This window comes from Tachypleus tridentatus, chromosome 6 (genome assembly GCF_004210375.1).
Source record: "Tachypleus tridentatus isolate NWPU-2018 chromosome 6, ASM421037v1, whole genome shotgun sequence".
In the NCBI taxonomy this organism is placed as follows: domain Eukaryota; kingdom Metazoa; phylum Arthropoda; class Merostomata; order Xiphosura; family Limulidae; genus Tachypleus; species Tachypleus tridentatus.
In genome coordinates this window covers 127,162,074-127,183,456 of record NC_134830.1, presented here as the reverse complement: position 1 = coordinate 127,183,456, position 21,383 = coordinate 127,162,074, and the positions used below count along the sequence as shown (strand labels likewise).

General features: G+C 34.1%; 1 protein-coding gene across 2 annotated transcripts in view; it reads left to right on the top strand.

The window, feature by feature from the left end:
- LOC143253613 (RRP12-like protein) overlaps window positions 1–21,383 on the top strand; it is a 137,226-nt gene that overhangs the window by 8,488 nt on the left and 107,355 nt on the right. For both annotated transcript variants that reach the window (XM_076507730.1, XM_076507731.1), the window contains exon 3: window positions 5,362–5,488. In XM_076507730.1, the coding sequence (XP_076363845.1) occupies window positions 5,362–5,488 (127 nt within the window). The remainder of the gene's footprint in view (window positions 1–5,361; window positions 5,489–21,383) is intronic.

The following is a 21,383-nucleotide window of genomic DNA, read 5'->3' as shown; positions in this document are numbered from 1 at the left end:
TCCAGTGCACAGTAGTGCTCTACATTCTTTACATCAGGTAGTCACCATCTTTCACTTTATTTCTTGTTGTGTGCATACTTATGTGACATTATCTTTGTCCACATTTTCTAAAAAGTGCTGAGAAAATGCTTTTCAAACAAGTATGTCAAGAGCAGTAAGGCCATGTCTTCGTGGGAAAGGTCTTGTCATCGTGCCAAACCTTTCCAATAAATAGTAAATTACATTATAACTGAACTATCTCAATGATGGCTTCTTGCCAGTTGTTACTAGATACATGTTATAAGAATTCAAAATTGAGATCAATTAGGTGGAGAAAGAGCTTGTACCACTTCACACACTTACAAAGGCAATTTGTCCAATTTGCATGCCAATTTTGTCAACTAGCCTCATGTTGATAGTATAATCTAAAACTATATTGGGTTTGGTTATTAGTTGTTTAGTTTTGTAATCGTTCTTTTCATTATATTTCATTTTACCTTTATATACTGTACTGAGCAAAATAACAGCACATTTGTTTTTCCATCTCCCTTCTTCAGAGGTGCAAGTTTAGGCATGTTCTTCTGATTAGTTCTAACTATTCCACAAAAACCAAGTTGCAAACTTCCATACCTGTATAATAATTATCTGTATATAATATATTTTCTTTTACAAGGTAGTATTTCATTCATTGCTTGATGACTTATCCTAAAAATCTTAATCGGGGCTCTTTAGGGACATCTACATCACTTCCAGAATAGCTAATCATATTTATTACAGTTCCTGTCTCACAATTACATGATACAAAGATCTTTATTCCAAATCTATGCCGCTTGTTTGGAATGTATTGCTTGAAAACATTGTGACCCTTGAAAACAAAGATTAATCAATAACTATTTGAAATGGAGAAAAAGATTCTTTAGCTTTATTCTATACCATCATAAACACTTCTTGAAATTTCCGTAGTCGATTGTTTGCATTCAGTTCTTCGTTATTTACAAAGTGCAAATGTCAAAGAATCTCCAGTCGGTCTTGAGTAATGTATTTTGGAAAAATTGGTGTTCCTATAAGGGGATCATTCTGCCAATAATCAACCAACACATGCTTTTTGTACATGTGACATAACTATCACAGGAGAAAAAAAAATCATGAAGTAGAGGGAAGTGTTACTTTCTCTTTCTTCAGAATACAAGGATTTAGAAAACTCATAATATCTGTTTCTCATACAATATGATTCATTATCTCTTGATCAAATATAGCAGTAAAAATTTCATATTCTTTAGATTCATCCATGAACCTAAATTTATCTGTGAGTCCAGCATTTTTACTGTCAAAAGAATGAACAAATGGATCAAAATTGTGACAGTCTTACCCATTGGAACCAATGGATTCTAATTCACTAAGTCTTGTTAAGAGCTTGAAACAACTGAATTTAATGATGAAAGTTTTATACTTCATTGGAATAATTATTATGTGCTAATACTTCAGTTTCATCTTTTGATGAAAAACATCTTTGCATCATTCCTTTAGCTGAAATACTTTTTCTTACACTGAAAAAATTTTCGGACGCAACAGTTTGGGTGAGTACAGTCACTCAGATGTGAGGGGGCTGCTAACTAATGTTTTTAGTCTGTATCAGTGTGTATTGTCAATTGATGATGGCTGTATTAAGCATAAAGCATGAAATTATCAATTGATGATGACCACCTTTTCTAGGAGAACATCAGTTGATGATGGCTGCTGTTTAAGGGTTAATGCTTCAGAACATTTTGGAGAACCTTTTGACTTCTCATACAGACCAACTGACATGTTTTGATATTAAATGAAAGGCTTCTTGGGTAGTGGCATGTGGAGTACCAAAGATTAATCTGAAATGCTATTTTTTGTGTGCCTCTGATTTTGAATCCAAAATGGACAAGTTAAGAGGAATGTGGAAAGCAAAATGTTGCGTTAAACATGTTTTTTCTCACAAATATTAGATTTAATAGCATATTATCAAATTGTGTGAATTTTGCTATTGTTGTGATGGCAATTTTATAAACTAGATGTTGGTTCTATTAAAATTTCAAAAATAGATCTGCTAACACTTTTAGCTATTCATTGACCTCCAGCATTTCAACTTTGCTCATCTGAACATTGTTTTGAATTTTTCTCACTTGCTCCATCCCTTTATACCCCACTCCATTGCCCTTGGTGATATGTTCTCCACCTCTGTCAATGCACCCTCTAACCTGGTACTGTGTGTAAGCATCTCATTCAGATAATTTTACCATTTTTCTCAACAAAGCATATAGACTAGGATTTCTCTACACAAGTGCCATAATAATTGACATACTTGGTTGTGATTTTTGCATTGCCTAGTGGCTTTCTGTATAAATTATTTTTAATAATTAGTATTTTGAAAAATTGTGATTTCATTTTCATGCATGATTTCACAGATTACTGTTTCCAGCATGGATGCTAATCAGCCCTTTACTGTTCTCAGTTATCTAGTATCTCTAAGAAGTTGGGGTGACAGGGTTGTCCATGACTTTCTATGTTCCAAGATGGAGACACATGTTTGGTCTATGAGTCTCCAGCAGGTTCAGAGGCTGGACAGTCTGGAGAAAATTTTAATTTTTTTCTTTTCTTTTTTCACTGGCACCTTTGTTTACTAGGTTGGCTTCTTGCAAGGCCAATTTGGATCAGCTAATTCATACTGTATTTCTTCAGTTAGTTGGGTTTTTGAGTTTTGAGGGTTTTCTTCAGTTGCCTTTCAATGTACTCTTTTTCTGATGGCTAAAAGGTCTGAAGATTTTTTTCTCACTTAATATTGTTGTTCATGTTAGGATAGATATACCTTATCTTCTTTGTCACAGTAGCATGCTTTGGCTTACCACTGTCAGATGGACATATATTTCAGTTCCAAATACCAGATCATCTTTTGGTTTTATTGGATTCTTGATTTATTCCTGTAATTATTTTGCACAGATCAATTTCTTGGATTTGTTTGATACTCATTCTTGTTCCAAGATCCTCTGGTCCTCACATGACTTTGAGGATGACTTAGATCTTCTGATGACTTCCACCTTAGTAATATTGACATTTTCTCTTTCTTTCGTTTCCTGGCTTGTTGAGATTTATTGAGTAGAGATGCTTTGTTGGAGGTACTTTGTCTACTTGCAGTGGCTCTCTGTGAGTTATGTGAAAATCCTTTTTGTTTTGTCATTTGATGTTTGTTGGTGTTCCAGAGGCATTGGCATTATGAATTTATGTCACCTATTTGATTTTCTTTCTTATTGTTGTTGGCTTACAGACTTTATATGGCTCCTGTTAGAAATCATGGTATGACTGTTTGTCAAGTATCCTGACCTTTATAAATATTCATAGTAGATTCTGCCCTTAACTTCAAGGCTCCTCTACTTGAGTAGACTGTTGCCAGCAGTGTTGGTGACTACTCTATGTAGGTGGGGTCTGTGAGGTGAGATTACAACATTTGAAGGACCCCTGGAATTCTTTCACCACAGATTTGTAGGTACTTCAGGTTCTGGGGTTGGTAATTCTGTTTATTTTTCCACCTGACTTATCTTCCCAACTTGTGGTATTTACAACTTTAACAGATCCATATAGTGTGGATCTTTGTTCCAAGGCTGTTGGAGAGTTATTGATCAGATGTCAGTGGAAGTAGCACCAGTTTTCAGGGGAGCCTATTTGTAATACCAGTTCAGATTTGATACTAAGCTATCTGGTTGAGGTGTGCATGGCTTTTCTTTTTGATCAATATTTGTTTAGAATATTATTTGTGAAAGGAGATCCTCTGTGTCCTTGTAATTCCAAATGCAGAGTGGTCCTATATTGGATCCTTGGTTGCACAGTGCTCCAGGCCCTTTCCACAGGCCTGGGGATGAGTGGAATGCTCCTTGCCCACTTGGGTGTTGCCTTTCAGACTTCTTCAAGTGAAGGAGAAAGTTTTCCACTATGGTGTTGCATACTTTCTCTTCATGATTCCATTGGTTTGGAATGCATTACTATGTAGGTACAGTTTGGGATCCAGTCAGAAGTATATCTATATGTCACATTGCAGTCCAATTGCCCTAGCCACCAACATGAGATGCAAGGACCTGAACCTTGAGTTGTACAACTTTGGTTATTTGGTTGGGATTGGCTTGTAATGATGATTACTTATGTACTGTTCTAACTTTGATGCAGAAATTAAGTTCCAGGTGAAGACCTTACTTGTTCTGTATATGGAATTAATGCCCCTGCTCGGGTACCACTCTTATTTTGTTATAACCATGATATTATAAGCAGATGTTTTCTGTATGGATAAATCCCTCATTGGCCCCTCTACTTTCTCAATATGGGATTCCAGCTATCAAAGTTAAGTGTTTGTTTAGTATGTTATGTAATTTAACATTTTCCAAAATTGACTGAGATAGTATTGCCCTAAAAAAAGTGATAAAAGTATCAGAATGAAGTGCTCATATATATGCTACCAGAATAGAGGTGCATTGGTGTAGGTGGAAAATAAATCACTAAGGGCAGTTGAGTGTGGTATAAAAGACTGGAGCAAGTTAGAAAAAATCAAACCATTGCTTAGATGGGTAAAGTTGAAATTCTGGAGGTTGAGGAATATTTATAAGTATCAGTGAAGGTAAGTATTATTGGAAATACATTTTCATTTTATAAAAGTGTTAACTCTTAATATTTCTATTAGCTTAAAATTTTTTTAAAGGTTTTTGTCACAGTACTGCTGAGCCATGGAAGTGTAATTATTTAGCTAACTTCTGTTTTGTTTTAGCCTTTTTCAATAATTAATTTTTATCTTTTGACTGTTTTGTGTATTTTCAGTTCTTATTTTTGAAATATTAATAAATTACTGCCTTTATAATGTAGAAGTTTACTTTTTTATTTAGTTCTACAGCATTAAAAATAACTTTCCAGTTTTAAAATTTAAAGTAAGAAAAACCATTGTTGAAGCATTGTTTTCTATAAAGAAGAAATAAAACCTTGAAATTAACTTTTTCATTATTCATTTAATTCTTTCCACAACTTTAAAAAAATTATATTTTGTTTTATTAGTAAATATAAGCTTAATTAGTGCTATATTATTTCTTTTTTCTTCTCTACTTAGACAGTTTTAAGTGGCTAGATTTACATTGTGAATTATTTTTGCCCTACTTTCGGGTATCTGTAGGGAGCATCTTAATTTTTTGTTGATTGGTTCCTAATGATAGTAGAAATTCTTAATAAAACTGATTCTTTGATTATATTTTGAGATATTTGGAGAGAAAGTTATAGGAAAAATTCTTACAGTTTTAGTTGTTTTAATGCTGCAGTGTTCATATTATTGTAGTGAATGCATTGAAGTTTGCTTGAGATTAAAGTAGTAATATTTTAATAAAGATTACTGAAGAACTGGCAGGCAAACTCTGAACATCATAAGGAGATGTTAGCTGTCTTGGCAGCTATTACAGAGGTTATCAAAATAAAAGAAGGAAAAGAAACTGAAACTGATTATTTTGCAGCATTGGTAAGTAGTTTTAAAGTTAAGTAATGTGGTCATTAAATGAAAACCTTCACTAAAGGAGAAAAAAATGTAGACATTTAGATTTGCAGAGAATAGAAAAAAACGTTTTTGCCCATAAAAAGTTTCATATAAAATCATCTGAATGCAGTAAATACTTGAAGAAAACTTAACTGATAGAAAATACACTTATAATTATGTAGTACATGTTTTAGAATATTTTTACTTCAGTACAGAACCTTTAATTACATATTGATATGGTATCAGCTATGAAGGTTTTTTACTCTTTTAAAAAAGTAGCTTACCCTTTTATATGGGGCAAGGTGTATTGCACCTGTTACTTAACCACTGAACTAACTTTTGATAATGTATTTGTATCTTCATGAAATTTTGCAGAATATCTCTAAACATTACAAAGCTTTTGTATGCACAGTATCATACTTTTGTAATTAAGTATAAAGATTTTAAAATTTTTCTCATGACGCTTTTGTTTGGAATGTTGACTATCCAATATGCAAAGAAATTTTGATTTTAAAGTATAAAATTCTTTTCTTCATCTGGAATTGTCAAATTCTTATATGCGATTTTTAAAATGTGCTATATGGAAAACTTCTCTTCATGTATGCCACAAGCCTTCTACTTTTCTTTTATATGAATTACTAGATTCCAACATGTATTTTGAAAATCACAATGTATCCTCTCTTCACAAACAGGAGCATGATAAGCAAATTGTGTTCTTTTGGGCCTCAGGTGTGGGAGACTTGATTATGAATATATCTGCTTTTATGTGTCAAGTGATTGACAATTACATTGTCTGCTCTCTATGTTTGGTCATCCCTGAGGCTTCTATGGAAACTGCTAAGCCTATGATGGGTAATAGGGACTTTGTCTCTTTCTGTCTTCAGAGATTGCTTGTCATTTCTGTTTCCAACCTGAGGAGTCTTCTGGGCCTAATTTGAATTTCATCAGTTTTATGTTTCAGGTTTGTGACTCTTTATCCCTGTCAATTATTTCTTATTTCCCTCATCCTTCCTTTTCACATGAATACTCTTCCCAACCATTTTGGTTTTTTCTCTTTAGCATGTCCTCCTGAATCATATACCTATCTTGTGCCTGCTCAATATCCTTGCTTCCTACTTGTCCTTACCAACCTCTTGCACTATCCTCCTTCCATACCATTTCATTGTTGGCTGAACAAAGCCATATGTTGAAGGGTGTGCCTCCTTTTGCCTCATGTTCTGATCTACATTTTTTCGTGGATGCATCCCTTGAGGGATGGGAAGTTTGGGTCAGTCACCAGGAAGCTTTGGGCCAGCAGTCTGCAGATGAAAGCACTTTGCATATCACTATTCTTGAACCTCTCTCCATATGTTGTTATTGCCTCCTAGTGGCACAGCAGTATATCTGCTGATCCATACTGCAAGAAACTGTGTTTTGATACCTGTGGTGAGCAGAGCAGAGATAAACCATTGTGTAGCTTAATTCCAAATCCGAGGGTCGCGGGTTCGCGCCCGAGTCGCGTTAAACATGCTCGCCCTCCCAGCCGTGGGGGTGTATAATGTGACGGTCAATCCCACTATTCGTTGGTAAAAGAGTAGCCCAAGAGTTGGCGGTGGGTGGTGATGACTAGCTGCCTTCCCTCTAGTCTTACACTGCTAAATTAGGGATGGCTAGCACAGATAGCCCTCGAGTAGCTTTGTGCGAAATTCCCAAACAAACCAAAACAAAACCAAACCAAACAAACAAAACAAAGAAGTTGTGGTACATATCATCCAACAAGAGGGCACTTGGTCCAGAGGTTGCTTTTGCACTTTGAATATCTTGTACTTGGATCATGCACATCACTTTTGCTTGATTGCATATCATATCTGGGTACTGTTAATTGGGTCATGGACTGTCTTTCATGCCCTGACACATATTCCATGGAGTGGGCATTAGATCCCCCTTGTTGTCATAGGTGGGGTTTTCCTCATGGATGTCTACCACCAACTTACCTCTCTTTTGGTCACCTGTATCTCATCCACAGGTTCTGACAGTTGATACCTTCAGTCTGAATTTGTCACACAAGCACCTTTATTTCTATTCATCCATCTGATTACTTCATTGGGTAATTTCTTTTGTCCACTCCACTTCCTGTCAAGTCTTGATTGCTCCCTATTGGCTAGATCAACCTTGGTTTCTAAGGTTACAGTGACTCTCCTCTCCTTTCCTTTGTACACTTATTCCCCCTTTTTTCCATCCAACTTGATCACATGTTTTACGTCCTGACCTTTATGCCTGGCTTTTCTCTGGTGTTTGGCTAGATGATCTGGTTTCACCTGTCAGAATGTTTCCTTGTTAGCTAGTTCCATCCATCCATTTTTAATGGAGGTATACCAGAGTAGGGGGAAGATATTCTGCAATTGGTCTACTACCAAGTGGTTACCAACTGACAAGCATACTGTGGTTGATGTGGCAGAAATTCTTACCTGGCTCTTTGACTGTGGGTTTTCAATCTTCTCACTTTCCAGATATTGGGCAGTCTTTATCTCGTACCTTTCATTTTCCAGCACTACAGGGTTTTTGTGTCTCCTGTTCATACTGTGTTCATGCTTTTTTTCTGGATATATCACTATACCAAGTGTCCTATCCTTCCAGATTGGGAACTTGATGTGGTCCAACTTTCTTTTACCTCCATTTGAATCATTTTCCTACTTTTCCAGGTTTCATCTTTCTCGTAAAACATATTTTCTTTATCTATTAGACTATGGATATTGAAGGTTGGATTAGTTTGCAATTGACATTATATATATCTTTTATTTATTACCCAACCTATGTTCTTATTTATTTGGATCATTTCTTTCTCCAAAGACCTTGGCAGCTTAGAAGGAACATGTGAACAATAACAAGTACATTTGTCTCCTCCTGTCCTCATCATGTTACAGTATCCTCTTCATTGGGGTTTTGTCTACCAACGATGGCTTTTATTCAGACTTTGGTGCAACTCCAACTTGTATATTTTAATTCATTCTTTCTTTCAGTGGTCTCCTTTATTTACTTTTTATCACAGAGATCCCGCTCCATGACTAATGTTGCCTGAATAGGTATTCTTTAAATCTGCACTGTACGACAATGTGACTTGTGCTTTATATTCTATGGCTTTACATGCTCCTCATAGAAATGTATGTTTCACAAGATTGCTTGAAGACAAATAACCTTGCAATATTTCACTTGAAAACCATGCCTGTCCCAGATCATATCAACCCTGGATTGGATGGGTAAACAGAAGGGGATTGTTACCCCTCTCTGCCATGCCTAAAGTGAATAACTTGGTATGGTCTGCTTTTCAAAATACGGTTTTATGGTCCCCCATTGCATTGTCTCCAGTGATGACACTCCTTTTGACTCCAATTCATTGCCACCCTCCTTTCTTTGAGTGGAGTATGAGAGTCTTTGTTACTTTCCAATTCCAAGCTGCTTGGGTAGTTGATCCTGGAGGCACCTTACTGAGCGAGTTTCACACAATATCCATTCAGTTAGAGTAGGTTGGTGTTATTTTGCAGGTGTAGATGATGTAATATTCTCTAGTTTATGATAATCCATGCAGCATAGTGAGATGTCAAATGCAGTTCATCCCTTTGATTAGGAGTCTTAATTTCCTCATTCTACCCTCATGTGGATATCAGTACTCCTTCAGGTTTTGGATATAGAATGAATGAATCAATAAATATAAGTACTCCTACAAGTTTTGGTTGTCTATATTTCTGCTTCTATTTATCCATCTATGTTGTAGGTCACGGCAGTAGTTCATGGAATTGCTCTGTTCTTGTTTATCCAATGCTCTCTTATGATGGGGGAATGATATTTTCATTTGGATGGTCCTGGCATGTTTTACAGATGAGGGAGTTGATTGTATGCAATTTATGTCATTTTGATATCAAATGTCAAGTTTCTGGACTGATAGCTTAGAGCTAATCCTTGTGTCCTGCCTATGAATCAGAATGATTTTAATTCCACTGTTTTTGGGTTTGAGGTGAAGATGGTAATGTCCTCATCCTGCCTTCACATGGATGTTGGTACCCTGAGAGGAAGTTTTTGTTGTAGTTAATTTGCAGAATATGATCTACTACACACTAGTTACTACTCAGGGTCATATTCTTGTTTTACCCACTTTTCTCATTCTGTGATTGAGTTGCAATACATTTTTCTGGTTAGGACTACTTTCTTACCACATTCTCTCCCACTTGGATGTGATCTTCTTTTTTTTCCACTCATGTTTTACACACTCTTCATGCAGGTGAAGAGCATACCTGATTCAGAAGTTGTGCTCTCTCCTCTTCTGATCTTTGTATCTGAATCTCTCATTTTTAGGGGTAACCTTTGGACATTTTGGGGAGGTGATACTTCTGTCATTCCTCTGCATTTCATTAAAATTTTTGTTTCTTTTGTATACAAAATACTTGTAATCTTTGCTAAAAGTTTATCGACTTTTGTGAAGATACACGTGCTGTATAAAAAGTTATAATACAAATACTTAACATGTGCAAATGTGTAGATGAACTAGTGTATATTATACCCAGCTCATAGTGAAAGGTACATCTAGTGGTTTGAAATGTGCACTTCAGTGGCCTTTTCAGTATTTTTTGTTTTTTTGATAAGCTTATATTTATAAATATCTATTTACATGGTTGCAACACCAAAGATTTTTGCAATTAACAAAATCATGAAATTCGTTATTAAAATTAATTTTATGTAACTACTCAGCTTTATGATGGTTTTTACTGTATTGAAATTTTTGTATTTTCTACAATAAATCCTGTATGCTGTATCCAAAAATGATATCCATTTTTCTCCATCATGTACAGATTTTTCACAAACAATCATATATAATTTTATATAAGAGCACTATTTTTATTGAAATCAGGTTACTTTTGTTATGCTTAAAATAGTGACAACTACTGGCTGTAGATTTTTCTTGGCCAGTTATGATGTGACAGTTTCATCAATCTTTCTAGATCCCTCAAGAATCTCTGATAGTATTTAAATTTTCAGGCCAAATGACAAAATTATTTATTTTTCAGTGTGACAACAAGAGGTTGTTTAAATGACCCAAACATGTTCTGTTATAGTTGTGGTATATTTGTTGTAAAGAAACAAAGGCAAAACGTTATAGAATTTGTCAAAAAATATATTACTCGTATTTTGGAATAAAATTTGAGGAGCAAGGATCAAAGTGTGGTATTTGTTCTTAGCATCCAAATCATGGACTCTGCACAAAGTTTGCATTCTTTGATGTGAGTTGTGGAGTTGAGACATTGGACTAAAGTAAAGAAAAAGTCTTTGCCTTCTGAAATTCCAGTGATCTGTCATGAGCCTAGAAACTATGAAATGACAACAATTTTATGCTCATGTTGCATACCAGGCTACAACACTTAACAAAAAGAATATTTCTTATTTGAACCTTCAGTCTGCTGTTAAGACTTGCTGCTTGTGGATCTGATGTACCTGTACTTACTTTACAAGAGATTATTGATAGTTCATCTGATTCGGAACCTGACGTTGATAAAAATGATGACAGAGATTGTTGTAAACCTGAAGCATTTGAACAACAACTTTTCACACAAGTGAACTTAATAATTTGGTGAGAGATTGAATGCTCCAAAGGATTCTTCAGAGATTTTGGGGTCCACACTTTGGTTTTAAGAACTTCACTTTCTCCAGGAACATCATTTTATTGGTACAGAAAGCATGAGAAAGAGTTTATACCATACTTTTCATAAGAAAGTTCACTGGCTTATTGCAACAGTATTGCTAAATTAACACCATTGCTACAAGCTGCAGTCTGTAAATCATGTGAGTGGTGATTATTTATTGATTCTTTGAAAAGAAGTCTTAAAAATGTGTTCTTCAGAATGGTAATATATATGCATCTGTTCCTATTGCTCATTTGGTTAACTCAAAGGAAATGTACAAAAATCTTGAACTTCTTAGTTAGGTTAAATACAAAGAGTATGATTGGCTCTTTTGTGGAGATTTACTGAAGTCCTTTGTGTATTATTGTGTCAACAACTCAGTGATATAAAGTACCATGTTTTTTGTATGAATGGAAAGACAGAGCATGAAATCAGCACTGAATAAAGAAGCAATGGCCATGCATAGTCAGCCTGATATAAGGATTGAAAAACATTGGATCTCAAAGTTTGTTTGACAAATTCCTATTATTTCAACTTCACATGAAACTGGATTTGCTGAAGTAGCTATGTGGTCAATTCCCAGCACTTCCAGAAATGAAAGAAGGGATTTCTATTGGTTCTCATATTAGGAAGTTGATTTCTGGTGAGCAGTCCAAAAAAGACAATAAGGAAGAAGTTGAAAAAGAAGTGTACATTGCCTTTGGAGGTGTTATTGACAATTTCTTAGAAAACAACAAGGACCTCAATTAAAAAAATTTTGTCAATAACATGCTTGATAAACTCAGAGTTGGGTTGTAATATGAACTTGAAACCTTATTTCTTGCACTCACATATTGACCATTTTCCTGAAAACTTTGGTGCTGCCAGTGAAGAACAAGGGGAAAGGTTTCAACAAGTCATCTTGAAAATGAAGAGGCAGTATTGGGGGAAGTGAAACATCAGCACTATGGCTGATTACTGCTGGTCAATGAAACAAGATGTTCCAGATGCAATACATGAAAGACCACAACATGTGGTTTTGCAACTAAAAGACTTTGATCCCCTCCAATCAAAATAAATGAGGATACATATTCATTGGACATCACTGTTCTTCCTCTTTATTTCAGTTTGTTTGTATTTATTGTTAACAAATCTACCAAAATATATTCATTAGGGTACACAAAATAGTAATTTAATCTAAGCAAGTTTTTTCTTTCTGATTGAAAACATCCTTGATAGAAAAAACATGAATATTATTTTTGATATTGCTTAAGTGAATTACAAAACATTCATTATTAAAACTGAAACAACTTTTATGAAGTGTAAATGCCCAGGCTTGTGTTATGTAACATTGAGTTTGTGATGATTCACCCATTTGTAGAGTTGTGAATGTTAAGTTATGAATTATGGATGTCATGAGTCTGTCCTTTAGAAAAACAGAACACTAACCACTTAATCCACCTCTACTCCCCAGATATTTACTTTTTTTTTCATAAACTTCTGTATAGTTATAACCTTTTGAAGGAACCTACAAATTGTATGAGTAGTTAGGATTAATTAGGACAACTTGGAGACTATGTTAAACCATAAAAAATGTTGATAATTCTGAGATAACTCATCTCTGCACATTGACCAGCTATTTTTTATTTGCATTTGCTCATAAGATTTGAATGCCACTGGCCTTGAGGCCTGCATCAATAGGAAGGAGACAAACCCAACCTCCATATTAAATAATTTCTCCTATGCACTTGTACTCATTGTAACTTCATTTCTTTTCTTTGGCACTGAATGACACAAGTATGTTTAAAGTTTACCTTTGATATTTGTATTACTTAATAAAATTTTGGACTTAGTTGTCATTGCTTCATCTTGCCAGTATGAATTTATAAGTTCATATGACTTCTACTTCAATGTGAGTGAAAGAAATTTTACATACAGGACTTCTTTCAATTATGGCTTCAGGAGGATTATTAACTAAAGAAGATGTGACTGTCATTGTACTGTGGGTTGTGAAGTTCATTATGCATGTTGGGCCTTTGTTTCTATCCATTCTTGTGCCATCTCTTCTCCTCTATTTTAAATCAAACAAGAGGAAGAATTTGCTTTCCTGTTCCCCCCTCCTAGATTTGTTTTAAGGACCTTGCTACCAGTTGAAGAAAGCCTTCAACCTTCTTCTATACTTCAAGACTTGATCTCAGAGTTGTATTTGATTCTTTCACTTTCATTCATTTATTATGGCAATTTGCATTCTTTGCCTCATAATCCTAAACTTCATGATTATTTCATTTTTGCTTCTCCACCTGACATTGCAGTTCACACTAGCTTTTTTGTGGTATAATTTCTATAACCTTATGCCTCTACCTCCTTGTTTTATCTTATTATTATGGCTTAGTTTATAGCCATTCTAATTTCTTTTTTTTGTTTCTCAATCTTTAATTTTTTTAACTATTTGAGAGTAGACTCTTTTGTGCTCTCCAGTGCTCAGTTTTCATGTTTTTATTTTTTGCCTTCTTTGTAACATTTCCTTCCTGCACCTTATGTCTGAGGTACTTCACTGCACTCCAGATGTATTATCAGGAGAAGCTTATTCCTTTTATTCACTACAGTGGCCCATATTGCTTCTTCTGCTCAGTTCCTACTCACTTGGAACCTGTTTATGGGATTTATTAGGGAGGGATGTATTTCTTACTCGTGTGTTACATCCTTTCATCATGTTATTCATTATGCTCCCTTTCTTCACTCGGATATTTTTGATGTTTTTGACACCATAGTGTCATGAACGGAAGTAACTTGACACCAGACCACTTTGCCTTCTTTGGTTTCTCACCTCTTAGTTTTACCTTTTTCCTTCTATTTCTTTACTAGGGTCCCTTGCTGGGACAACGGTAAGCCTTTGGATTTACAACACTGAAATCAGGGGTTTGATTCCCCTTGGTGGACATAGCAGATAGCTTGAAGTAGCTTTGCTATATGAAAAACAGACCTTTTAGCATTGCATAGCACCTTTTATATTTAGCCACATGATAGTGCTGTCTTCGTAAACTAGGTCCACAGTTCTACTTTTAAAGGACAATGGGTTTCTCTTAGCACATTTCTGGAGAAATTTTCCCATTACACTTTTCTTCTTTAGCAGACTATTTGTTGGAGATGACTTCAGGTATGTAGATTTTTTCTCACCCATCTAATAACTTATAGATTTGGGCATTTTCTTCAACTCTTCTTCCTTTCAGCTGTATAAAGCCTTTCATCCTTCACATGCAAACTGTGAGGTTCCTGATCACCAAGATTGTGCTTCTTCCTCTTTTTGGGGTCTCTGTTCTCCTGGAACCATTGTTTTTCTTTTAAGTCATGCATACTTGTGCTTCCTCAAATGAGCATTGTGAGACTAGTAGAATCTTTCATGGTATCTATTGTCCTTGTCTGTTTTCCTACCTCCTTTACTCAAAGAACTGTTCTGATGACTCCACAGTTTCATTAACCCCCAGTATCTACTCTTTTTTGTGGAATTCCATAATCAAAGAAGTGTCTCTTTCAGGACCCTTTGTTTTCAGACATTAAACTGCTTTTTTGAGCTATTCTTTTCATCTGATTACTTTTTGTGTAAGCTATGAACCTTTTGGACTGACTCTCTTGGTCAGACCTCATTCTTCTTATAGAACATTTTCTGTCCACAGGTTTCTTTGTTGGGTTTGCTCTCAATTGGACATATCCCTTAGATACTTTTGCTACCCCTCTCAATTCAAATCTTCATTTCTTTTAGTCTTCAGTTCCTTGTATTTTGTTGATGCTCTCAGCTAGGCCCCTCGAGGTGGATTCTTGTACATGGTGAGGGAACCTCTCAGAAAAGGTTCTGTACTTTCAGTTTACCTCCTCTGGGATTCAAACATTCAACCACATGTTTGCCGTGCAAGGGGAGAAGATCCTGGTGGTTGAGGGGTCCAACTCCAACACACAACTTTGGCCTTGAATTCCTGTAGACAGATGTGGAAAACTAAATAAGGGTACATAGTTGAGTACTTATACCTGGAGCATTTCTGTTCCTACTGCTTTTCACTGTCTGCAGCCAGCTGTGGGAAGATAGTTACCTTTGAAAGTTCTAATATTTAAAGTAGAAACAAATAATGAGACCATCCTAAAAATATTTCTAGTAAAAGTTCCTCTCAACATTCACCCATAAAAATTACTAATAGTTTCTAAAGTAGAAGAATAACAATAAACCCACCTTACAAATTCTACAAAAATTACTCCAAACCTCCAACTTTTTCTAAAAAAAGATGATAGAAGAATTCAATAAAGTATAAAAGTTCTTAAAATGAACTACATACTCTATCTCAACTTTCTTTGTAGTTCATATTTTTCACATAAAATTATTCAAGTATAGCATGGGAAATCTTGATCAGCCCATCTGCTTGAAATGTCTTTCTAGTCTTTATACACTGAATTTTAATTTTAGTATTAACTAATTATAGGCAGGTGGCTACCTCTGGTCTCAAAAAAACTATTTTCCTTATCAAAAATTTATTCATTAAAATATTTTCAAATCTATTATAAAACAGTGTCAGAAGTTTTTTTCAATTTTCAGTATTTATATCCATTATTTTCTACTTTATTTATGAATAACATAACATTATCATAAAATAGTTACTACTGTTAAGAAAGTTAAACATCTTTTTAACTGTGATAGAATGATACCTTTAAGCATATGTGTGTGTATGTTATTGGGGAAAGGTAGACCAAGAATGGGAATATTGAATGCTCTTGTCTTATCAAAAATAGTCAGTTGTAATTTGCTATTTACTAATTTAATATCCAAATCTAAATAGTTAACATGTGAGTGATTGTTATTACTTTTTCCATGTTCTTTTGGATATATTAAGGTGTAAAATTATAATTATTTACAGCAATTAAATTGTCTTTCTAATGAAAGGTATATGATTTAGGATTTTAAACCTGATTAAAAACTAAACAAATTAAAATCATAAAGAAATCGTGGAAAATGTAGCAAATGCAGAATAGCTACAATATAAAGAAAAACAGATGATTATGTTCTCAAATTTAATTATTCTACACATTATCCTGAAAATTGGTTTCTAGAATGGAGATATGTAATTAATATAATAGAAGCAAATTAGCTTTCATTGAGTTATAAAATATCCCACAGACATAACATTTTTTCATTTTAAAACAAATCAGTAAAATACAAAAAAAATATATTATTGTGCCTATCACTAAAGTCAACTGAAATTTTGTTTTTATATACAAATGTTTCATGCACAACTTGTAACTAATGAAATAAATATTACACAAATATTTAACTTACAAAGCAAGTCTAAAGGTGCTATTATTAATAGTTTGTTGAAAGCTGTAAAAATTTAATGTTAAAGCAAATCCATATTCAGGATTACAGTATCTATATGCTGTTCACAAACTACATAAGTCTTCCATTTAAATGGCTCAGTATGGCCAGATATAGTGTTCAGTTCATAATCTGAGGCTCGGAGGTTTAAATCTCTATTACACCAAACATGCCCTTTTCTTCACTTGTGGGGGCATTATAATGTGATGGTCAGTCCCACTGTACATTGGTAAAAGAGTAGCCCAAGAATTGGCAGTGGATTGTGCTTCCCCTGTAGTCTAACACTGCTAAATTAGGGATTGCTTGCAAAGATAACTCCTGTGCAGCTTTGTGCAAAATTAAAAATGAACAATGATCCATTATATTTAAATTTTTATAGTTCAGTAAAAATTATAAAAAAACAATTTGCAGTTTTATTAAATAAATTACTGTGTCAATTACTTTTTAATTATAACAAGTAGTAAACATGATTTATTGATAATTAAAAATAGTGAATCCATCTTAATAACATTAGAAAATTAGAAAAAACAACCAATCAGCATATACAATACAAACTTATGATTTTACAACTTTATTTACAACTGTATCACTTAACAGTTTGCTAATAGAGATAAATTCATCAATAGATTAATTTGTTGATCTACTGATAAAGATAGAAAACAAACTTTTACTGCTAACAATAAGACATATTTTCTGATATTTGTAGGGAAATTATTGGAAATACTTATCTGGACTGTATCTTGTATTGGTGCATTAGTTTTTCAAATTCTGAATTATTTCCTTTAATTTACTGATATTTAATTAGCATTAGCAATCCATTAATAAGTGATTTATCACTAACATTTATCCTACAGTTCTACAAATTGAAAACATTTCTATATCAAATAACAAAATACATTATTTAGATATTAAGATAATTATTAATTATTGTTATATTTATAATGAAATGATTTAACATATCAAATTTTGGGACTTTCCTCACCAAACAATATCATACCAAATTATTCTGTACAGATCATCATTGATTCACAGCTGCACAGGTATTGTGGAATTTGTAACAGTGAATGGTTCCTAATTTTCAGTATTTATAGATTAGTCAATATATTCATTTTTAATGGATTTAATAACTCTAAATATTTTATATTATTTTGTAGTAAGTATACAAAATATGTACGTAAATTTAAAAATCATAGAATAAACAAAGTCAGAATAAACACAATATGAAATAATTTCTCATTTTTGGAGGGAAATTATTGGAAATATTTATTTGGACTGTATCTTGTGTTGGTGTATTAATGTACATCATTTTCCTTGTATAAGACTGGTTATTATGCAAGTCTTGTAGAATATTCAAAGATCCTGACAACAGCATGGATGGGTAGAGAATGGGAGCTATAGTAACAGTTTAAGTTGGGCTAGTATTGCAATTCCTTAACGTATCCAAATGTCATTATGGTGGCTGAAATGCTAACTTTAAAGACAGTTTTATTGTCTCCCCCCATTAATGTATTGTATGGTCTTTGCCCTGGTGATACATGTCTGTTTTGTATCTGCATTGATTTTTCCTTTTATTCATTTTAAGTTCTAAATCATATTAGTTATTTACTTTCCTCTAAGGTTTAGATTTACTGTGTAAAATTTATGCAGTTTGTTTCCCTATGATGTAATTTTTTTCTAATTATATATAGCTATATATAGCCAAAGTCCTAATGCATATAGAAAATTAATATTTTCTGTAATTAATATTCAATTTAATCAATGAGTTTAAAAGTAATATAAAAGTCACTTTAGAGAATGGTGCAGACAGTCACATAAAACGATTCAGTTATTTCTGAGAGTTTTCTTTTTAAAATCTGGAGCACTGCAATGATGTTTTCTGAGTACTTGCAGCATGAATTACCTTTTCTTTCCCTCTTTTATTAAGGTAGTTGCAAAGTATGTGATGAGCTTAACTGCTCTTTCAGGAAGATTTTTTACCACTTTGGCACTGTGGAAAAATGTGGCAGCTTCCCGAAAATAACTAGCAATGGCCCATCATATTTGGAAAGTGTAACCAGTCAATGTAAATATAAAGCAAGTTGTATAGGAGCCATGATTTTCTGCCAATCAAAGATTCCAATTTATTTGATGAAGCTAACTGTGTAAAAAAGTCAGATTCCTTTTTCCAGTATTCTTTTTATCCTTTATCTTGATCTGTGATGAGAAATTTGCTTTTTTCTGATAAGTTGGAGAAAGGGACAGAAGGTGTGACTTCTTCCATTAGGTACCAGGTGTTGCTATTAAGCATAGTAATGGCTGCTCCTGCTAGTGTTCAGTTCTGCTGTATATATTCAGATCATTCTATAGCTAAAGGCCATTGGAAGGTGCTTCTGTTGCAGAGGCTGTAGATAATCATGTTTTATGTAAAAGAGAGCATTAACTAAATTGATGAGGTGAAACTTGTACATCTTAGCACTGTAAATCATAGTTACCATTGAATGGGCCTGATGATGTTGCCAGCACAGCCAAGTAGGTGTAGTTCTTTCTGGGAAAATCAACATCAACTTGGTACGTTCTTGGTAATTGTTGTAAGGCAGAAATTCTTTTGAAGCAGCTTCACATAGTCAACCTTTCTTAGAGAATGTTCATAATAATTATCTGCTGAAATTTAAATCTACAATCAGAGATTTGCAACAACTTAAAAGTTGGTCATTTCCCAAGGTTTCTTAAACTCTTTGAACTCATGGTTGTCTGGATTAGATGTTGCACCAGACAATTCCAGCTGAAATGTATACACAGAATTCTTTCTATGATTTGTTTATGGCAAGTAAAGTGTTTATAACTTCATACAAGTACCATTCTTCCATCCAAAGTGTGAAGCTATACTATCAAAAACAAATCTGACAATAGAGCTTTCTTCTTTCCACTATCATGCAAGAATATGGCTTGTGTTAGCCTGGGTTCTACCATTCCCATCTGGAATAACTGGAACATTTAACAATATTCTTTCTTTGTAGTTTGGTATTTCTGTTGTAAGAGCTCTCCTGGAAAAACATTTCCATTCCATTGAGGTGTTGCATACTTTGGAATAAAGGTGTTTTTTAGCAGTGGCATTCCACATTCAAATATTTTGTTGCTACACTCCATTTAGAAAGTGTCACACTATTCAAATCAGACCCATCTTCTCAAGTGACTACAGCTGTAAATGCTGTTCTTTGACTAGCAGATAAATATTAAATGATCTACCATTGTTGAAACTTTTGGACTTCTGAATGGATTGCTTAGAAGCTTCAAAGTAACAGTTCCTTTTATCATAAATGTAGTATTCTTAGACCTAGCACCAGGGTAAGATGAGCATTAAAGTTGTTGTATTTAGACTTTACATTTGGACTGTCTGTGGAATGTACTGGCACACGATTGTGATTTTCTGAATTTATTCTGATAGTTGTTGCAAGGCATTTGTTCTTCAGAACTTTCTTCATGTAAGAATTCTTTTTCATCATTTTATTTTTTCTACAGACATTTTCTGTTTTTTTTTTGTAAAGGTTTCAGAAATATGACATCAATTTTAGGTTCTTTATTTCAGAATTAGGCAGTTTTTATTTTGTTCTGAGCATCTTGGTGTGCAATGAAAAAGTAGTTTTATAGTTCTTTAACAACGAAGTTTGCTGTTGCTTCATTTGATTTACACCCTTTCTGTAATGTGTAATTATCATAAATATTCAAAATCTTAGCTTTGACTTTGTATTTTGTTGTGCAACTATTCCTGCTTTTTCATTCTGCAGTGGCACATATTTTAAATAGAAGAACATTTATAGGTAAACTACATTTGTTGGAATTCTGAAGGCTAAGAGTTTAGATGCAGGTTTTCCCACTACCCATATATCCTGATTGTTTCTTAAAACAGGTTGATCCAAACAACCTGAATAAACAAGGTTAACTAAATATTGTAGAAGAAGATTCAAAACTAACTGATGAACATGACAGTAATTTAGGTTTTTAAAACAAATGGGTCCCACAAAGGCCTCAAAGATAACTGTTGCTTCTTTTCAGCTCCTGTATGAGTGTTTAAGATATGGCAGGAGTGGAAGCGCTTAAAAGCAACATGAAATGCATAGTGCACACAGTTAATTTTAAAAAAAAGGAACCTGCTAACTAAGTAACTTTGGCTGTTGGTTTGGTTTTGAATCTCACAGTTTCTGAAGGGACTTGAGAGGAAACCAGGGGCACTAAAAAGCTGTTGGAAATAGTTTGTACTGGGGATGAATGAAAATTAAACTATTATGTGGGTAAGATGATGACCAGATCACATGAGATAATGAACAGGCTGAGATATTAACTTTAGAATTATGCATGTTTGGCAAAAACTGTGAGACTAGATGAGGGAGAGGAGGAGGAGGAGAGAAAGCTTGGCTAGGTAGTGGGGGCAGCTTGGGTGTTGGCTTGATCTCAAAATGACTGCAGAGATTATCACTGTGGTAGAGTTCTGAGTTCTAGGATTTATAAATTTAGAGGTATTAAACTGTTAAGGGTAGTAATCAGCTAGGCTGTGATTTTAGATAAAACTCTAAGTTGGACATTATTTGAAACTTTATGCTGTAATTTTTGAATTTACTAACTTAGCATGATGTGGCACATTTTAGGGGAGCAATCACAGGATTCATCAATTCAAGGCTAATAATTTTGTTATGAGGAGTAAATAGGAGTACCTGAGAAAACTGGCTTTTATGATTGGGGCACCAAATAAAATACCCTGACTGCCTGGAGGTGGCTCTAAGGAAGAAGAAAGCATGGTTAATATATACAATGCTTTAAATATCTGTAAGGAAGGGAAAATTTAGAGACAGGTGGAAATTATTGACTAAAACCTTCTTGGAAGGATGGGTCATCACCCTCGTAGGTGTAGTTGTAGCAT